Source organism: Dicentrarchus labrax, unplaced genomic scaffold, assembly GCF_905237075.1.
Source record: "Dicentrarchus labrax unplaced genomic scaffold, dlabrax2021, whole genome shotgun sequence".
Lineage (NCBI taxonomy): Eukaryota > Metazoa > Chordata > Actinopteri > Moronidae > Dicentrarchus > Dicentrarchus labrax.
Genome location: NW_026136704.1, coordinates 7,292,020 through 7,306,538, shown reverse-complemented (window position 1 = coordinate 7,306,538; position 14,519 = coordinate 7,292,020). Strand labels below are relative to the sequence as shown.

The 14,519-nt window shown below is 40.8% G+C and overlaps 2 protein-coding genes across 9 annotated transcripts in view; both read right to left on the bottom strand.

Moving 5' to 3' along the window:
- Positions 1–1,475: 1,475 nt before the first annotated feature.
- LOC127362173 (GTPase IMAP family member 8-like) lies at positions 1,476–4,200 on the bottom strand. 2 transcript variants are annotated; one of them, XR_007884391.1, is made up of 6 exons: positions 4,053–4,200; positions 3,817–3,971; positions 3,494–3,734; positions 2,557–2,892; positions 1,591–2,473; positions 1,476–1,540 (listed from the first exon to the last, which is right to left on the bottom strand). XR_007884391.1 is itself a non-coding variant. In XM_051397592.1 (5 exons), the coding sequence occupies exons 1-5, from the start codon at positions 4,066–4,068 to the stop codon at positions 1,905–1,907; spliced, it is 1,317 nt and encodes a 438-aa protein (XP_051253552.1). In that variant the 5' UTR covers positions 4,069–4,200; the 3' UTR covers positions 1,476–1,904. The 2 variants fall into 2 exon arrangements, 1 of the variants encoding a protein (XP_051253552.1); XM_051397592.1 differs by having other exon boundaries at positions 1,476–2,473.
- A 5,454-nt stretch (positions 4,201–9,654) lies between these two features.
- usp2a (ubiquitin specific peptidase 2a) overlaps positions 9,655–14,519 on the bottom strand; it is a 44,320-nt gene continuing 39,455 nt past the window's right edge. For 5 of the 7 annotated variants that reach the window (XM_051397577.1, XM_051397578.1, XM_051397579.1 and 2 more), the window contains 5 exons: positions 14,413–14,493; positions 14,192–14,270; positions 13,524–13,628; positions 13,009–13,129; positions 9,655–11,087 (listed from right to left, as the gene is read on the bottom strand). In XM_051397577.1, coding sequence (XP_051253537.1) covers positions 11,003–11,087; positions 13,009–13,129; positions 13,524–13,628; positions 14,192–14,270; positions 14,413–14,493 — 471 coding nt within the window. In that variant the 3' untranslated portion in view covers positions 9,655–11,002. The remainder of the gene's footprint in view (positions 11,088–13,008; positions 13,130–13,523; positions 13,629–14,191; positions 14,271–14,412; positions 14,494–14,519) is intronic. The other 2 variants (XM_051397581.1, XM_051397583.1) reach the window with 1 other exon arrangement.

Below are 14,519 nucleotides of genomic sequence, written 5' to 3'. Positions count from 1 at the left end.
CAGTAGACTGCGGTCAATCCAGCCGTGAGTCCGATCTCCGTGGTCAAATCAGCCGCACTTAAATTTAGTGTACAAGTATTCTCAGCATTATGGTAAATGCGGAGAAACAGCGTATTTACTTCCGGTTTTCAAAATAAAGGTATTAAGAACAGTAAGCTATAATTAAAATATGTTACATTAAAGTGTTTCATGCGCCTCTGATGGATAAAAAACACGTTATATCAAGTATCTTTACTGCACCAGTGCTCAATATTTCCAGGCTATGGGTGAAGCATTTTCATTATACTTCAATAATGATGCAGTAATCATGACAAAAATCGTCTTATTTTGCAGCTCTACAGCTGTCACACTGAATCTGTAAAAGGGAAAAAGAATTAGTTTTAACTTCAAAACACCATTGTACCTACTGTCTCTTCCTCATATATTATTTTTCCCTTTTACAGATTCAGTGTGACAGCTGTTGCAGGTGGTTCCACATACAGTGCCTACAAATGGACACAGCAGAGCTGCAAAATAAGAAGAATGTGGACTGGCATTGCATTTTGTGTGAAAAGTAAACAAATTAGAATTGTGTAGGATTTTGTCATGATTACTGTATCATTATTGAAGTATAATGAAAATGCTTCACCCATAGCCTGGAATTATTGAGCAACGTGTTTTTACAGTAACTCAAATATATGAAAATACCACATGGAGGTACAAATATGGACGACTTTTATTGTTGAATTTCTCCAAATTGGTACAGTAAAAATGCTTGATATTAAGTATGCTTGTAGTCTCATATGTGTAAAAGTCAAATATACCATCAGTAGCCAGGAAACACTGAGCAATATGTTTTTACAGTACCTCAAATATGGTCAAATATGCAATCTCTGGAGGCATAAATATGAGGCTTTTATTTTGGCATTTCTCCACACTGGTGCAGTAAAGATACTTGATATAAAGTGTTTTTTTTTCATCAGGGGCGCATGAAACACTTTAATGTAACATATTTTAATTATAGCTTACGGCTCTAAATACCATTATTTTGAAAACCGGAAGTAAATACGCTGTTTCTCCGCATTTACCATAATGCTGAGAATACTTGTACACTCTAAATTTAAGTGCGGCTGATTTGACCACGGAGATCGGACTCACGGCTGGATTGACCGCAGTCTACTAGTCTACTGTTTCTTCTACACAGCACCGTCCTGTAAATGACAACATCCGGTCTCAGAATATGAAACAACAGGCCTTTTTTCTGTTTCTGTTTTCTAGTGATTTTATTTTTTGTTATATGAAATAGAAAATGAAAATCGAATTTTCATCCTTTTGAAAAGAAAAACTATTTCAATTTTAATTTTTGTATTTTAAACGAAATCAAATAACCACTGTTTTCTGTTTTTTACTTTTGAAAGGAAAATCCAATGACCAAAAAAACCACCTTGTATTTCAATTTAAATTTTTGTATTTTAAAACGAAAATCAAATAACCACTCGTTTTCTGTTTTTTAATACCCGTTTCTGAAAGGAAAATCCAATGACCAAAACATACACGGACCCTGGTTTCCTAGCAGGTTAATTTGACAATTCGATAAACCAAACCTGGAACCTGTTGCTGTGAGGCCACAGTGCTAACCAGCATCAACGTCCTCCATGGACAAATATGAACTGCATAATTTAAATCATTCAGTCATAAAACAGTATTGTACAGTAGAAATGTGAACTGCATAAGTCAGTGACAAGTACAAGACATATTCCAATAGATTGGAATCAACAATAATTGTAATAAAAACAGATACATATGAGAAATTGTCTAACAAATGGCTAGAGGTGGGCTAGAAAAGTGCAAGTAAATATAATATCTCACCACACTTTATTTCTTTATTGTCTATGATATTTCATATAATGATATTTCTATCATTTCTAAAGGTGCTCCACCATCTCCAGTAGCTGATTTACTTGAGTATCATCTCCTGTATTTGTATCAAACACATGATGCCGGTGGCCACATCTGTCCAGCACCCACTGCAGAGGCTCTCCCTTCTCCTCGATGTGTCTCTCCACTGTCCTTCCTCTCAGCTCCTCTCCGTAGGTGAACAGCACCACAGTTCTTGTCCACACATCGACCCCCAAAGTGCTGAGGTACGTCTCCACAGCTCTCCTGTCTCTCTTTGTGAACGAGCCCACCGGCACAGCCAGCAGGAAACACACTTTGCTCCTCGCAGGGCAGAGGGAAGGGCTCCGGCTGATCTCCGTCCTGACCTGCTCGGGGTTGGCCAGGCCAAACAGACTCCACCCGGGGGTGTCCACCACCGTGACGGGCCGCCCGGATACTTTTCCATGGCCGACAGAGCACCTGGTGGTCTTAAGGGTGATCTGAAACTCTTCTCTGTCCAGGATCATGTTGCCTGCTGAGCTCTTCCCTGACTTCCTCCTTCCCAGCAGGATGAGGCTGAGAGCAGGATTAAAACCAACCTGCCCTGCTGGGGATCCTGCAATTTTTTTATATTTTTAAAAAACACATATTATATGTCAGTTGTTGACATTATTGTGGGCAAAATGAATTCCTACCTACCTTGGGACATATGCATCCATCCTGAGGCCACTTGCTTCCTTTCTCTTGTCCTCCCATCATGCAGCACTGTCAATTCTATCTCCTCTTGTCTTCCCTGCCACCTTCTCTCCCCGTTCATGCTCAGATCTCGTCTCAGTTGGGTGTACATCCTGTCCTGGATCTCTCTGGGACGTTTGTTAGTCTCCATCATCCTTTGGATCTTCTCAAAGAGCTCTGTAACCTGAGCCTCTGAGGCCCTGGGGTTGGTCATAACCTGGTACCTGTTCCCACATCGCTCCAGCAGCCAGTTGAGGGTCCGACCTTGTTGCCTTATGTGCTCCTGGATCGGCAGGCCTCCTGTGGCAGAAATAACCTTACTGGTTGAGTTACACCTCAATGGATGGCGCCAAAGAGCCATCATTTTAGTAGTAAGTGAACAACAGCTAAATGCTAACATCAGCATGCTAACATGCTCACAATGACAATGCTAACATGTTGATGTTTCCAGCCAGTATTATGTTTTACCATGTTCACTGTAGTTTAGTGTGTTAGCATGCTAACATTTGCTGATTAGCACTAAAAACAAAGTACAGCTGAGGCCGATGGGAATTTTATTACTTTTGTAATTAGTATATGTTTTGAATCATCTTGTGATGATGTGAATTTTTTAAAATGTATTTTGGGGCTTTATCCTTTAATTGATAGTGACAGCTGAAGACAGGAAAGGGGGGAGAGAGAGGGGGATGACACGCAGCAAGGGGCCACAGGTCAGATTCGAACCCATGGCCGCTGCAGCAAGGACTCAGCCTCGGTTACATGGGGTCACCAGCTCTACTAAAGTTACCAGGGAGCCCCTGACCCCTTAACATTAACTTGGGGGCCCTCTCCTGGAGTGCCGAACCCCAGGTTGGAAACCACTGAGAACACATCAGACAGGAGTAAATGATCATCAGTTTACCTAACTTGTCTCCATGGGTGAAGAGGACCATAGCTCGCTGCCAGATGGGGGTTTGGAGCAGTCTGAGCTGGGCCTCCATGGCCTTCCACTCCTCTTGGCCGAAGGTGGAGGAGATGGGCAGCACCAGCAGGATGACATGAGGCTCTGGGTGGCAGAGGCTCAGACCTCTGCAGAGCTGCTTAGACACGCTGTCTGGAGTGGTGGAGTGGGACAGCCACCCTGGGGTGTCCACCACTGTCACCTGGTTTATGAAATGTGGTCAAAGTGAGTAAAGACAAGATTTAAAGTTGAAGTAAATCCAAACTGTAAACCTGTATACTCACTTGTATTCCAGAGACAGTGCCGTTCTCCTTGGAGCTGCGAGTGGTTTTCTTGTGAAAGGCTGGTTTTCCCAGGATGCTGTTTCCTGCAGAGCTCTTCCCACTTTGTTTCTTACCCAGTAACAGCACAACCACTTGGGACGGGCTTGGCTCTGGACCTGCCAAGCATTCATGATCTCCAATTCATACACACTCAAATACGGCTTTTAAGTCTTTTTAAACTGCTTAAAATAACTTACCATATGAGGCTGCCATGTTAAGGTACCCGTTGTTTATAATAATCCACAGATGGAGTGTGGGTCAAAGCTTCAGTCTGAGTGCTCTCTCAACAAGCCTCTTTCAGTTCTGCATTTACCTCCTGCTGCTGATTCAGTGTTGTTCTGTGGAACTGAATCTGTTACTGCACGTGCTTATAAAGGTTGGGCCAGTCCACATGGTTATCTCAGTGTTTGTTTCAAAGTTCACAACAGAAACCGTTCCATGGAAGTGGTTTTGGCCAATAAAATGACTCACACATGCCAAACACACATAAATAAGCTGAAGATAGAAAATATATTTACACACACACACTCACACATAAAAGTTATTCTATAGCTCTGGAGCCATCTTGTTTGGTGATTGTAGTGATGTCAGTAAAACTGAGATCAAACTCAGTCCAAATATGGAACTTTTCTCTCAAATTTAACATCACATCAGTAAATCTACTTTTTAAAGGTCCAGTGTGGAGGATTTAGTGGCATCTATTGGTGTAGTTGCAGATTACAACTCACTCCGTTCACTCTCCCCTTCCAAGTGCAAAGAAACTACAAAGGCTGCAGAATTGCTTATGGTGCTAAAATTAGTGGAGGAAACTTAACATAAAGTGCTGAATTTTAATTCTGAATCATTTCCCATTAATTCCCTGGAAAGACGTATGTAAATTGGTACTCGTGTTTGGGAATCCCGCAACTGTGTTTGGTTGGTATTGTCATGGCAAACAGAAAACCTATTGTGTCTAGTTGGGTGAGCTGAAGAGCAATATCTGTCTTTGTCTCTTATTCCAAAGGATTATTCCTTGAAAGAGCCACTGTGTGTACACTGTGAGACTGAAGAGAAACTGGTTATATTGCAGCTTATGCTCTCAGTCATTCTTTGTTACAAACGGGTGCATTATACTTCATTATGTTTTGGCAGCCACAAGCACAAAACCATTTTAATGGCAACAGTTTCCATAAGAGTTTGTTCCAATTAATAGCTAACTTAAGAGTCTTTTACTCAGAGCACAGCGGCTCAGCTGAAAATTTGTCAACAGGCTATCAAACAATTTGATTGTTCAGGAAAATACAATAAAGTACGGAAGCCCAAAAATGCCACCAGAGATCACAGATTCATTAATCTTGTTATCTCAAGAGAACCGAAGGCAGATATAGTGAGATCATTTCTCATGAAAAAAGAACTGGAGATCAGGGATAATTATGGAGAACTTGAAAATGAGTGTTTGCTTCATTTGATCACATCTGATTTCAGCCTTCAAGATCACTGGCATGGGGAGGAATCACCACTGAACTGAAAAGAGTTGTTACCAGAATGTGACAACTGAGAGTTCATTGAAGATATTAGTGTCCTGGTAATGCGATACAGCACTGGCAAAATATATCAGGAGACTGAGATTAATTAAAGGAGCTCAAAGATCCATGCACTTTTATCTGGCTGGTCAGTATGAAGGTGATTATTAACTGGTATTAACCTATGTCTTTCCTCCATACATTGTCCATTATGAGTATGAACCAATACTAAATCTATAATATGACACTCCTGATCTCTGATATACATTAGAAGTAATAAGGGGAAACAAGCTTGTTTTCTTGAAAAAAACTAGTACATTTTGTCATTATCCCGGGACAATGAGGCTTGTTTTTTCAAGATAACAAACTCATTTATTCAGTTCAATTAAATTTTATTTGTATAGCGCCAATTCATAACAGAAGTTATCTCAGGACACTTTTCAAATAGAGCAGGTCTAGACCGAACTCTTTAAAACATTAATTACAGAGACCCAACAGTACCACCATGAGCAAGCACTTGGCGACAAGGGCAAGGAAAAACTGCCTGTTAAAAGGCAGAAACCTAGGACAGATCCTTCGGCTCTAGGTGGGTGGTCGTCTGTCTAGACCAGTTGGGGTGAGAGAGAGAGACAGAGAGACAGACAGGCAGACAGACAGAGAGACAGACAGACAGGTGCACAGCAACAACAGTATTGGCAATGGCAATCTAGCAGGACCATGGCAGGAGGCTCCACCAGGATCGATAAGAACCTGCGAGACGAGAAAGCACAAGAACGCCGGGGAAGAAGTGAAGTTAGTAATATGCATTAATGGGACATGAATGAGTGCAGAAAGAGAGAGGAAGGGAGGAGCTCAGTGCACCATGGGAAATCCCCCGATAGGTACTATGAGCTCTTTAAGATATGAAGGGGCCTGACCATGAAGAGCTTTATAGGTAAGGAGGAGGATTTTAAATTCTACATTTTACAGGGAGCCAATGCAGAGAAGCTATTACAGGAGAGATGTGATCTCTTTTTCTAGTTCCTGTCAGTACTAGTGCTGCAGCGTTCTGAATTAATTGGAGCGTTTTAATGGACTTATTGAGGCAACCTGATAATAAAGAGTTGCAGTAATCCAGCCTCGAAGTAACAAATGCATGGATTAGTTTTTCTGCATCTGTCTGTGATAGTATGTGTCTAATTTTTGTAATATTACGTAAATGAAAGAAGGCAGTCCTGGAGGTCTGCTTTATGTGGGAGTTAAAAGACAAATCCTGATCACAGATAACTCCAAGATTCCTGACAGTGATGCTAGAGGCCAAGTTAATGCCATCTAGAGTAACTATATCTTTAGACAGTGAGTCTCTAAGGTTTTTGGGGCCAAGAACAAGAATTTCGTTTTTTTCTGAGTTTAACATCAGAAAATTGCAGGTCATCCAGGATTTTATGTCCTTAAGACATGTTTGTAATTTAGATAATTGATTAATTTCATTGGGTTTGATTGATAGATATAACTGCGTATCATCTGCATAACAGTGAAAGTTAATGGAGTGATTCCTAATAATGTTGCCTAAAGGGAGCATATATAAAGTAAATAGTATTGGTCCAAGTACAGAACCTTGTGGAACTCCATGACTAACTGTAGTATTTATTGAAGATTCATCGTTAACATGTACAAACTGCGAACGATCTGATAAGTATGACTTAAACCAGCTTAGTGGGGTTCCTTTAATGCCAATTTGATGCTCAAGTCTCTGTAAAAGAATATCATGGTCAATGGTGTCAAATGCAGCACTAAGATCTAATAATACAAGTACAGAGACAAGTCCATTGTCAGAAGCAATCAGAAGGTCATTATTAACTTTAACCAGAGCTGTCTCTGTGCTATGATGAACTCTAAATCCTGACTGAAAATGAGGAAGGGGAGGTTAGAAATCGGTCTATAGTTGGCTAAAACCCCTGGGTCAAGAGTGGGCTTTTTAAGAAGGGGTTTAATTACAGCTACTTTAAAGGACTGTGGTACATATCCTGATAATAAAGAAAGATTAATCATATCCAGTAAAGAAGTGCCAATTAAGGGAACAACTTCTTTAAGCAGCCTAGTTGGGATGGGGTCTAAAAGACAGGTTGATGGCTTCGATGAAGAAATGATTAAAGTTAACTGATGAAGATCGATAGCAGAAAAACAGTCTAAATATATATCTAAGTTTACATTAGCAAAAGTCCCTGAACTTGGAGAGCCACTGATAACTGTTGATGGCAGTTGGTGATTAATTTTCTCTCTAATAGTAATAATTTTATTATAGAAGAAGCTCATGAAGTCATTGCTACTTAAGTTTATGGGGATATGTGGCTCAATAGAGTTGTGACTCTCTGTCAGCCTGGCTACAGTGCTGAAGAGGAACCTAGGGTTGTTCTTATTTTCTTCTATTAGTGCTGAGTAATAGGCTCCTCTGGCATTACGGAGGGCCTTTCTATAAGTTTTAAGATTATCTTGCCAAATTGAGCAATATTCTGATAATTTACTCATGATCTTAAGATAACGACTATTAAAAAAATACAAAACATGGCCTTTCTTGGCTTCTGTGATAAAATATAAATCTTTGCAACTGACTGATTACTGAGTGGGTTTGCTGACAACTTGTACATGAGCTGTTCTTCTTTGAAGTATTCCGGTTTCATTTGTTCGAATGTGAGGACAAAGAAGAGAGCTCCACCTGAACCAGGAAGTTAATTCCCTTTGGTGTGTCACACTGAACTCCCAATCAGCTGAGCTCCTTTAATATCTGCTGTTGCACGTTGGCTCCTGTGGAATCAGACGCAATAAAGATACAGAGTGTAAAATTGAGAGAGAGAGAGAGAGAGAGAGAGAGAGAGAGAGAGAGAGAGTTTTAAAAACTATCCTAGCAGTGTTATGCAAAATTAAGCACTGCTACTTCCAATTTTGCAGATTGTGTGCCGCTAAGTGATGTGACACCAATACTTCAGTCTGATGATGTGATGGATGTTCCTCCCTGAACACCAACTAATCCATATTGAGAGAGTGTTTCACTGCTTGTCCACATGTATTCCTTGTTTTTTATTTTCAGATGTCTGAGCGAATGAGTTCTTTCAGTGCAATGTGGGAGCCTCCAGGGTGTCAGCCTATGGAACTATTCCTGGCTGCTGCTGGACCTTTTCATGGCATCAGATCACACTATGAGGCCGCAAAACCTCGGACCGCAGAAATAGGCCACGTACGGATAATGGAGCAGCAGGAAGTAGGCCAGGCCGCAGCACTTCCATAACGATTACTGAGCGATCCATCAAAAGAAAATGGTGTGTGTCTCTGCGGTGTTAAGCTGATAAGAGAGCTGGTTGAGCTGTCTCTACCCAAGATGGATTATATCACTAAAGTGTGATTCTACTATGTGCTGTAGTTCAGTTTCATTACAAAAGATTCGGCAGCCAAATGACACTCTCAGCTAGAATAAGACTTGTATGAATTTCTACAGGATAACATTTGGATTACAGTTAAAGAGGTAGTTATTATTCATATTAAGTAGGGCAAAACATGGCTCTGTATTAGTATTCAATGCTTCCCCTGCCTTAGTGTCTGAACCAAACTGTATTAAGACCTTTAGTGATACTTTCTACATCTATCTACTGCACTCACCTCCAAATTACTACCTGTTAGAGGAAAGGCTCACAGTCTGGTACCCACATGTACATTGGCCATCATCCCTTCCTAATGTGCTTCCAATATAAATGATCAGAGAAAGTTCTTTCTTTTTAGTATAAATTCTGTTTCCTGCAATGCAAGGATAGCAACAAAAAGAGAGAACTTTGTAATTAAACACTCACACTGTCGACGCTTCGAGTAACTTACGTTAAAATACATTATGATAAAAAATGAGGATGGTGGATTTTGTCCCCCATCACTGGAAGCGTATTAGAAAGGGCATTTAGAGATAATGGCTAGTATGAACAGGAGGAATTAATGTGTGTGCTGTTTTAACTCAAAGCTAAGGTGGGTAGTGTATCTCAGAAGCATTTATTGGTTTATTGGTTGAAATTCTTGACAATCGATAAATCAAATCTTCTGAACAAAAAGAAAAAAATCTGCTATCTAGCATTCACAGGCCTGTAATAAGGTTATTATTTTAATTGTTGGCGTCCTTTTCGGTTGAATACTTTCAAAATCTAGCTGTCTCCTGGTAGTTACCTTCCCATGTTTTACCCCCTGCCTTCTGGTGCACACAGGGCATCTGTTACTGTCACAGTGTCTTTACATTGCAGATTCTCCACCATAAAAGCTAAAAAAAGACAAAGAAGTAAAATCACTGTTTTGTTAACTTTTATTCATATATATATATTTATATACTCATGTGTTTGACTGCCACTGTTAAAAAGTGTGACTCATCACATTTTCACCTGTAAGCATAAATAATAACTTTTTTTTCTCTCTTGAAACCTGGGAAATAAACCAACTGAAAACAGTTATGGGTCATTTTCAGCACCATTGAATAGTACATTCTCTGTATTGCATCAGGATATAAAAATATACAGATATAGTGTGTTATAGTTTCTTCTTTAAAACATTCTTTCCGTGTTGTTCAATGGCATGAAACAAGAGAGGAAGAAAAGACCTCATGCTGACGATGAGGATTGTTACCATTATTATCGTCTATATTATTAATCCTTAGCAGATCGTCCATTCATCCATTCACAGCACTTTGAAAACATCAGTAGCAGCCACACGTGGGGGAAACAAATGTAAATAAAACACATGTTAGAGGGTCGTCCTCTGAAACATGTAGCGCTCACAGTGCCACCGGCCTCCCAACCACTGTTCAGACAAAGGAAGAGAGAGAAGATGTCGACAGAGACATGGGAGTGTTGTAGTGCAGTGGGAGGGCAAGCTGCGAAGCAGGCCGGTGGGCTGTAAGCTCCTTGTAACCATGACCAGTCCTGTTACAGTCACACACTAAGCACAATCTACCCACAGTCCAAAGTGGTGGTGGTGATGATGATGCTTGCGTTGCTGGGGTAATAAGCCCCCGCCCCGACAAAAAAACTAAACAAAACAAACAGAAAAAAAACCAGCATAAAAACAACATGAATTCAAAGCAGAAAAAATTGCAACAAGTCAGTTTTAATGGTTTGAGGCAAACGAGACGAGAAGATCGACAGTCCGAAGAAATAAAGAAGTGAAGGCGCGGTCAGGATGACAGTTCGGTTTGCAGTGCATAGAGAGGGACTTCTGAGATGGAGACGGTTTCACCGGTCGGATGGTCGGATGGGATTATTGCCCTGTGTCAGCCTTGTACACTCACACACACAAACAAACACACACACAACAAACACACACCTCCACCCAGAGTGAGCAAGACACGAGAGTAAAGACAGAGAGGGAGAGAAAGCAGGGCTGGTTGATCAGGTTCCTGTGGTTTCCAGAGTGTTCCCCTCTCCAGCTCTCTCTGCGGAGAGAAGCAGCCTCAAGGCTGGTGGGAGTGTGCGCCTTTGTGTGTGTGTGTGTGTGTGTGTGTGTGTGCGTGTGTGTGTGTGTGTGTGATATATGTCCAAATACAAGTCCAAAATAGGCCTGGCTCCACCAACACTCTTATTTTTCCATCCATCTGTCTGTCAGTCAGAGTGGTGCTGTGGCCCGCCGTCCTCCAGGAGGCTTCACATCCGTGAGGAGGAAGCCAGCTCGTAGAACAAGACGTAGGCGTCGCTGCTGCGCACTTGGCTGGAGGACATTGGCGTTACTCTGGAAAGAAAGACGAGATAGGTTGCATGGTGAGAAACAACAGAGTCAAGACAAAGAAGCCCATTATTTATCCCTGATATATGCTGTTAGAGAGACTATCCAAACTACATTTCAAATTCTGTGTGTTTAAGCCTCTGGACATCAACACTGGGATACTGTTGCACATTTCCAACTCCCTTTACTTCCAGACTGATGTTGTAATCACTACCTGTGTTTGGTGGTACTACACACTAGTTTTAAACACACCACACTCCTCCTCTTATTATTGTTTCCATTATTTGACACCAGGGTACCCATCATCCTTTTGTTGATGTGAACAGGAACTATAATGATGCCATGTGAGTCAGTCGGCATGTCCCAATCCTACTAATCAAATTAGTTTTTTGTTTTTCAAAGATCTTTCTGGAGATGTCTCATCAACACCCATCATTTATTCCCTTTTGTTAGCTGTGAGCAGTGCCTCCATTTCCAATGCAATGCGGGATAATAGTGTGCATCAAGAACATTTAGCATACATTCTGTCTATATTACATACCCAAACCCTGCTTACAATCATTATGTAGTCTGGATATGGGACACGAGCTGGGGGCTGCAGCTGAGTCCTTTTAGCTTAGCTATTACTTTACATCTTGATCAAGTGTACAACAAATAAAATATATGAAAAGAAAACAAGGAAAACAAAAACCAAAAACCCTCTGGGTTAACTTTGAAATGTCTAAATAATCTAATCCAGTTGGTATCTTTAAAAGAATCAAAGGAGGGTAATCTTTTAAGCCATATCCCTGTCAAGGATGTCAATCAAGTTAATTGTGTGTTTCATCTGCAGAGAAATTGGGACTTTTAAATCCTATTTTTATACGATATTTAAGTTACTAAGTGGAGAGTAGCACTGATTGTAGTACCTTATTCAGTTTTGAAAAGGTTTTCAGTGTACACAGCACACAGTATATAGCGTTTAGTCATTATTACAAACAGCTGGAGAAGCAGGCACAGGATGTGTGCAGTCATGTCAACATGGTGATGTACTGAAGCTCTGCTCCACTGTTACACTGGGGTACAATAACAGCGAGAGAGTGGGGAAACGCATTAGACCTGTAATATGTATAGTTCAGTAAGAAGTAAAGTGGCGTGTTCTGAGTGACTGCAGCGCAGCAGTAGGAAGCCCGGAGGGAGCGACTGGATGCTCACGAGGGAGCAGAGGAGATAAAGGAGGCGAGGAGGATTATCTGCACCTTCTACAATTATTCCTTCCTTTAATACTCTGCCGCTGTTTCACTCACTGCAGTCTGACTGGCTTATCTGCCGATCCACAGTGTGGTCATGGTAACTACTCATGTGGTCAGGTCACTGAATACAGACTGTACCACGATGTGGTAAAAAGTAACTAATATGTGACTCAGATCCAATACTATATAAGGTTGTTTATGAATAGTTTGAGGAGGTTTCATTAAGTTTGCATGAACAGCTGCTGTACAGTGACATTTAGTGATATATAGCAGCTACATGTTTTTGTTTGTTTGAAGTTACTTTGTAATAAATCATACTGTTGTATCATTATTCACATTTTAAATGGCTCTGAGGGTATTTCCTGTAGCAGAATTTTCTACCATCAATAATTCACAGGAAATCAACTTGGAAGATGTTTTATTACAAACACAACTCCAATGAAAAGCTATTTTATAGCAGTTTATTATTATACAGAAGGCAGCTGATACAACTAGAAAGCCAGACACTGGAGATCAAATTAGAAAAAGTCTGGGAAGAAGTAGCAATATTGTGCTGGTTGTAGTCCCAGTTTGTAATGATTATTTATCCATTGACATATATTTGGTGTATCTTTTTATCATGATGTAAACTACATTCATAAACTCAGATCTTATTGATGATGATGATGATGATGATAATGGGTGTTCACACCTACCTGGAGTCATTAAATGTGTACCATTCTCCCGAGTTGGGGTTGCGACAGTAGGCTGTGTAGTGACCGCCCATAGTGGTGCCTGAGTGGTTGGACACTGCATACAGGTTGTACACTGCGTTTACTACAACAGGACAGAAGCAAAACACAAACTTAAAGCCTGCAGTCACTTCTGTTTTTAACAAAAAAGAGGTCACAGTTTCTCTCAAGTAGACCTGTCACAGTAATTACCTTATTGACTTAACGTTGATTCTTAAGAAATTAAAGTTCATTGCTCTTTGAAAGGGTCTACTTATCCTTATATAAGTTGTTAACAATATTGTTTATGGCAATTATTTCTGAGACAAATGTATCATCCAACAAACAGACATACTCTCAAGTCAACTCAACAATATTTTTACATTACTGTCTCCACTGTTTCTTCATTATCCAAAGCATTGTAAGACTTCCAAAACATGAAATATATATTATACCCATATCAGTTACAAACCATCCTGGATCTTAGAATCAGTACTTACTGCTGTTTTCGGAGGCAAACTCCCTCAGGTCAAGATCCTTCATGGGGAAGTTAACAAAGGTGGACAGTTTGCTGGTTCTTCGTGCCTCAGAGAAGCGTTTCAGGTCTGGACAGGAGGGACAGTCAAGGAGCAACTGCTCTGTATGTACCTTTCAATACATTCAGCCAAGATTCTGTACAATTGACCCTTCATAAGTCGCACCCCTTTTTGCTCTGTGCTCCAATGACAGTTGAGTAAGCCTTGATCAACTTTCTCCTCCCTGTGCTTACATATGCCATGTGCTAGGTTCGTCTGTGTTAAAGACAAACTGATAGCAGTGCTTTTACATTGTCAGTGCAGCAGGTTAAAGGAGCTACCATACAGGCACTTAACTGGATGCTTTTAATTCTACATGGATGTGTGTGTGATGGGAAATTTCCACAAATTGTTCGCAAACTACACAAAGTTGTATTTATTCATATTATTCATCGCTCTGACAAGTCTAATGTGATTGCACATCCATGTAAATTCATGCAAAACAGTAATGACTCACTTGTTTCATGGCTCTCATAGTAATTTTTGATCTGTGTACTACGGTGTTGCCATAATCCATACACACTATCCCACAGACACCTTCATGCTCTCACAGCTACAGGCTCTCAGACCCTGACGTCCAGAGGAAAGGATACGCAGCACTAAGATCTTGGGGAACTTCTGTATTGTGAACTTCTTAGTGCATCTCCTCCTGGCTTTACACCTGTAGCACGTCTGCAGAGGAAACACAGAGTTAGTCCCCTCACGGTTTACAGGCTGCCAGTTTTAATCCAGCAGAGACCTACATATACAACATTAGTATTCAAGATGGATAGAAAAAACTATGCTCTTTAGGAAGGATTCTGTTGGTTCTTACTGGCTTCTCATCCCCGTCGAGGACGTCTTCTTTGGTGAAGAGCCGCATGCAGTCCATCAGACTCACCTCACCGTAGCCCTTCTGAGCATAAACATAGATGCATTCAC

Excerpts from the sequence above, each read along its gene's own strand:
- LOC127362173 (XM_051397592.1), bottom strand. Across the intron at positions 2,893-3,493 it reads CACCCATGGAGACAAGTTAG|GAGGCCTGCCGATCCAGGAG; the intron begins GTAAACTGATGA and ends TTTCTGCCACAG. Across the intron at positions 2,474-2,556 it reads ATGGATGCATATGTCCCAAG|GATCCCCAGCAGGGCAGGTT; the intron begins GTAGGTAGGAAT and ends AAAAAATTGCAG.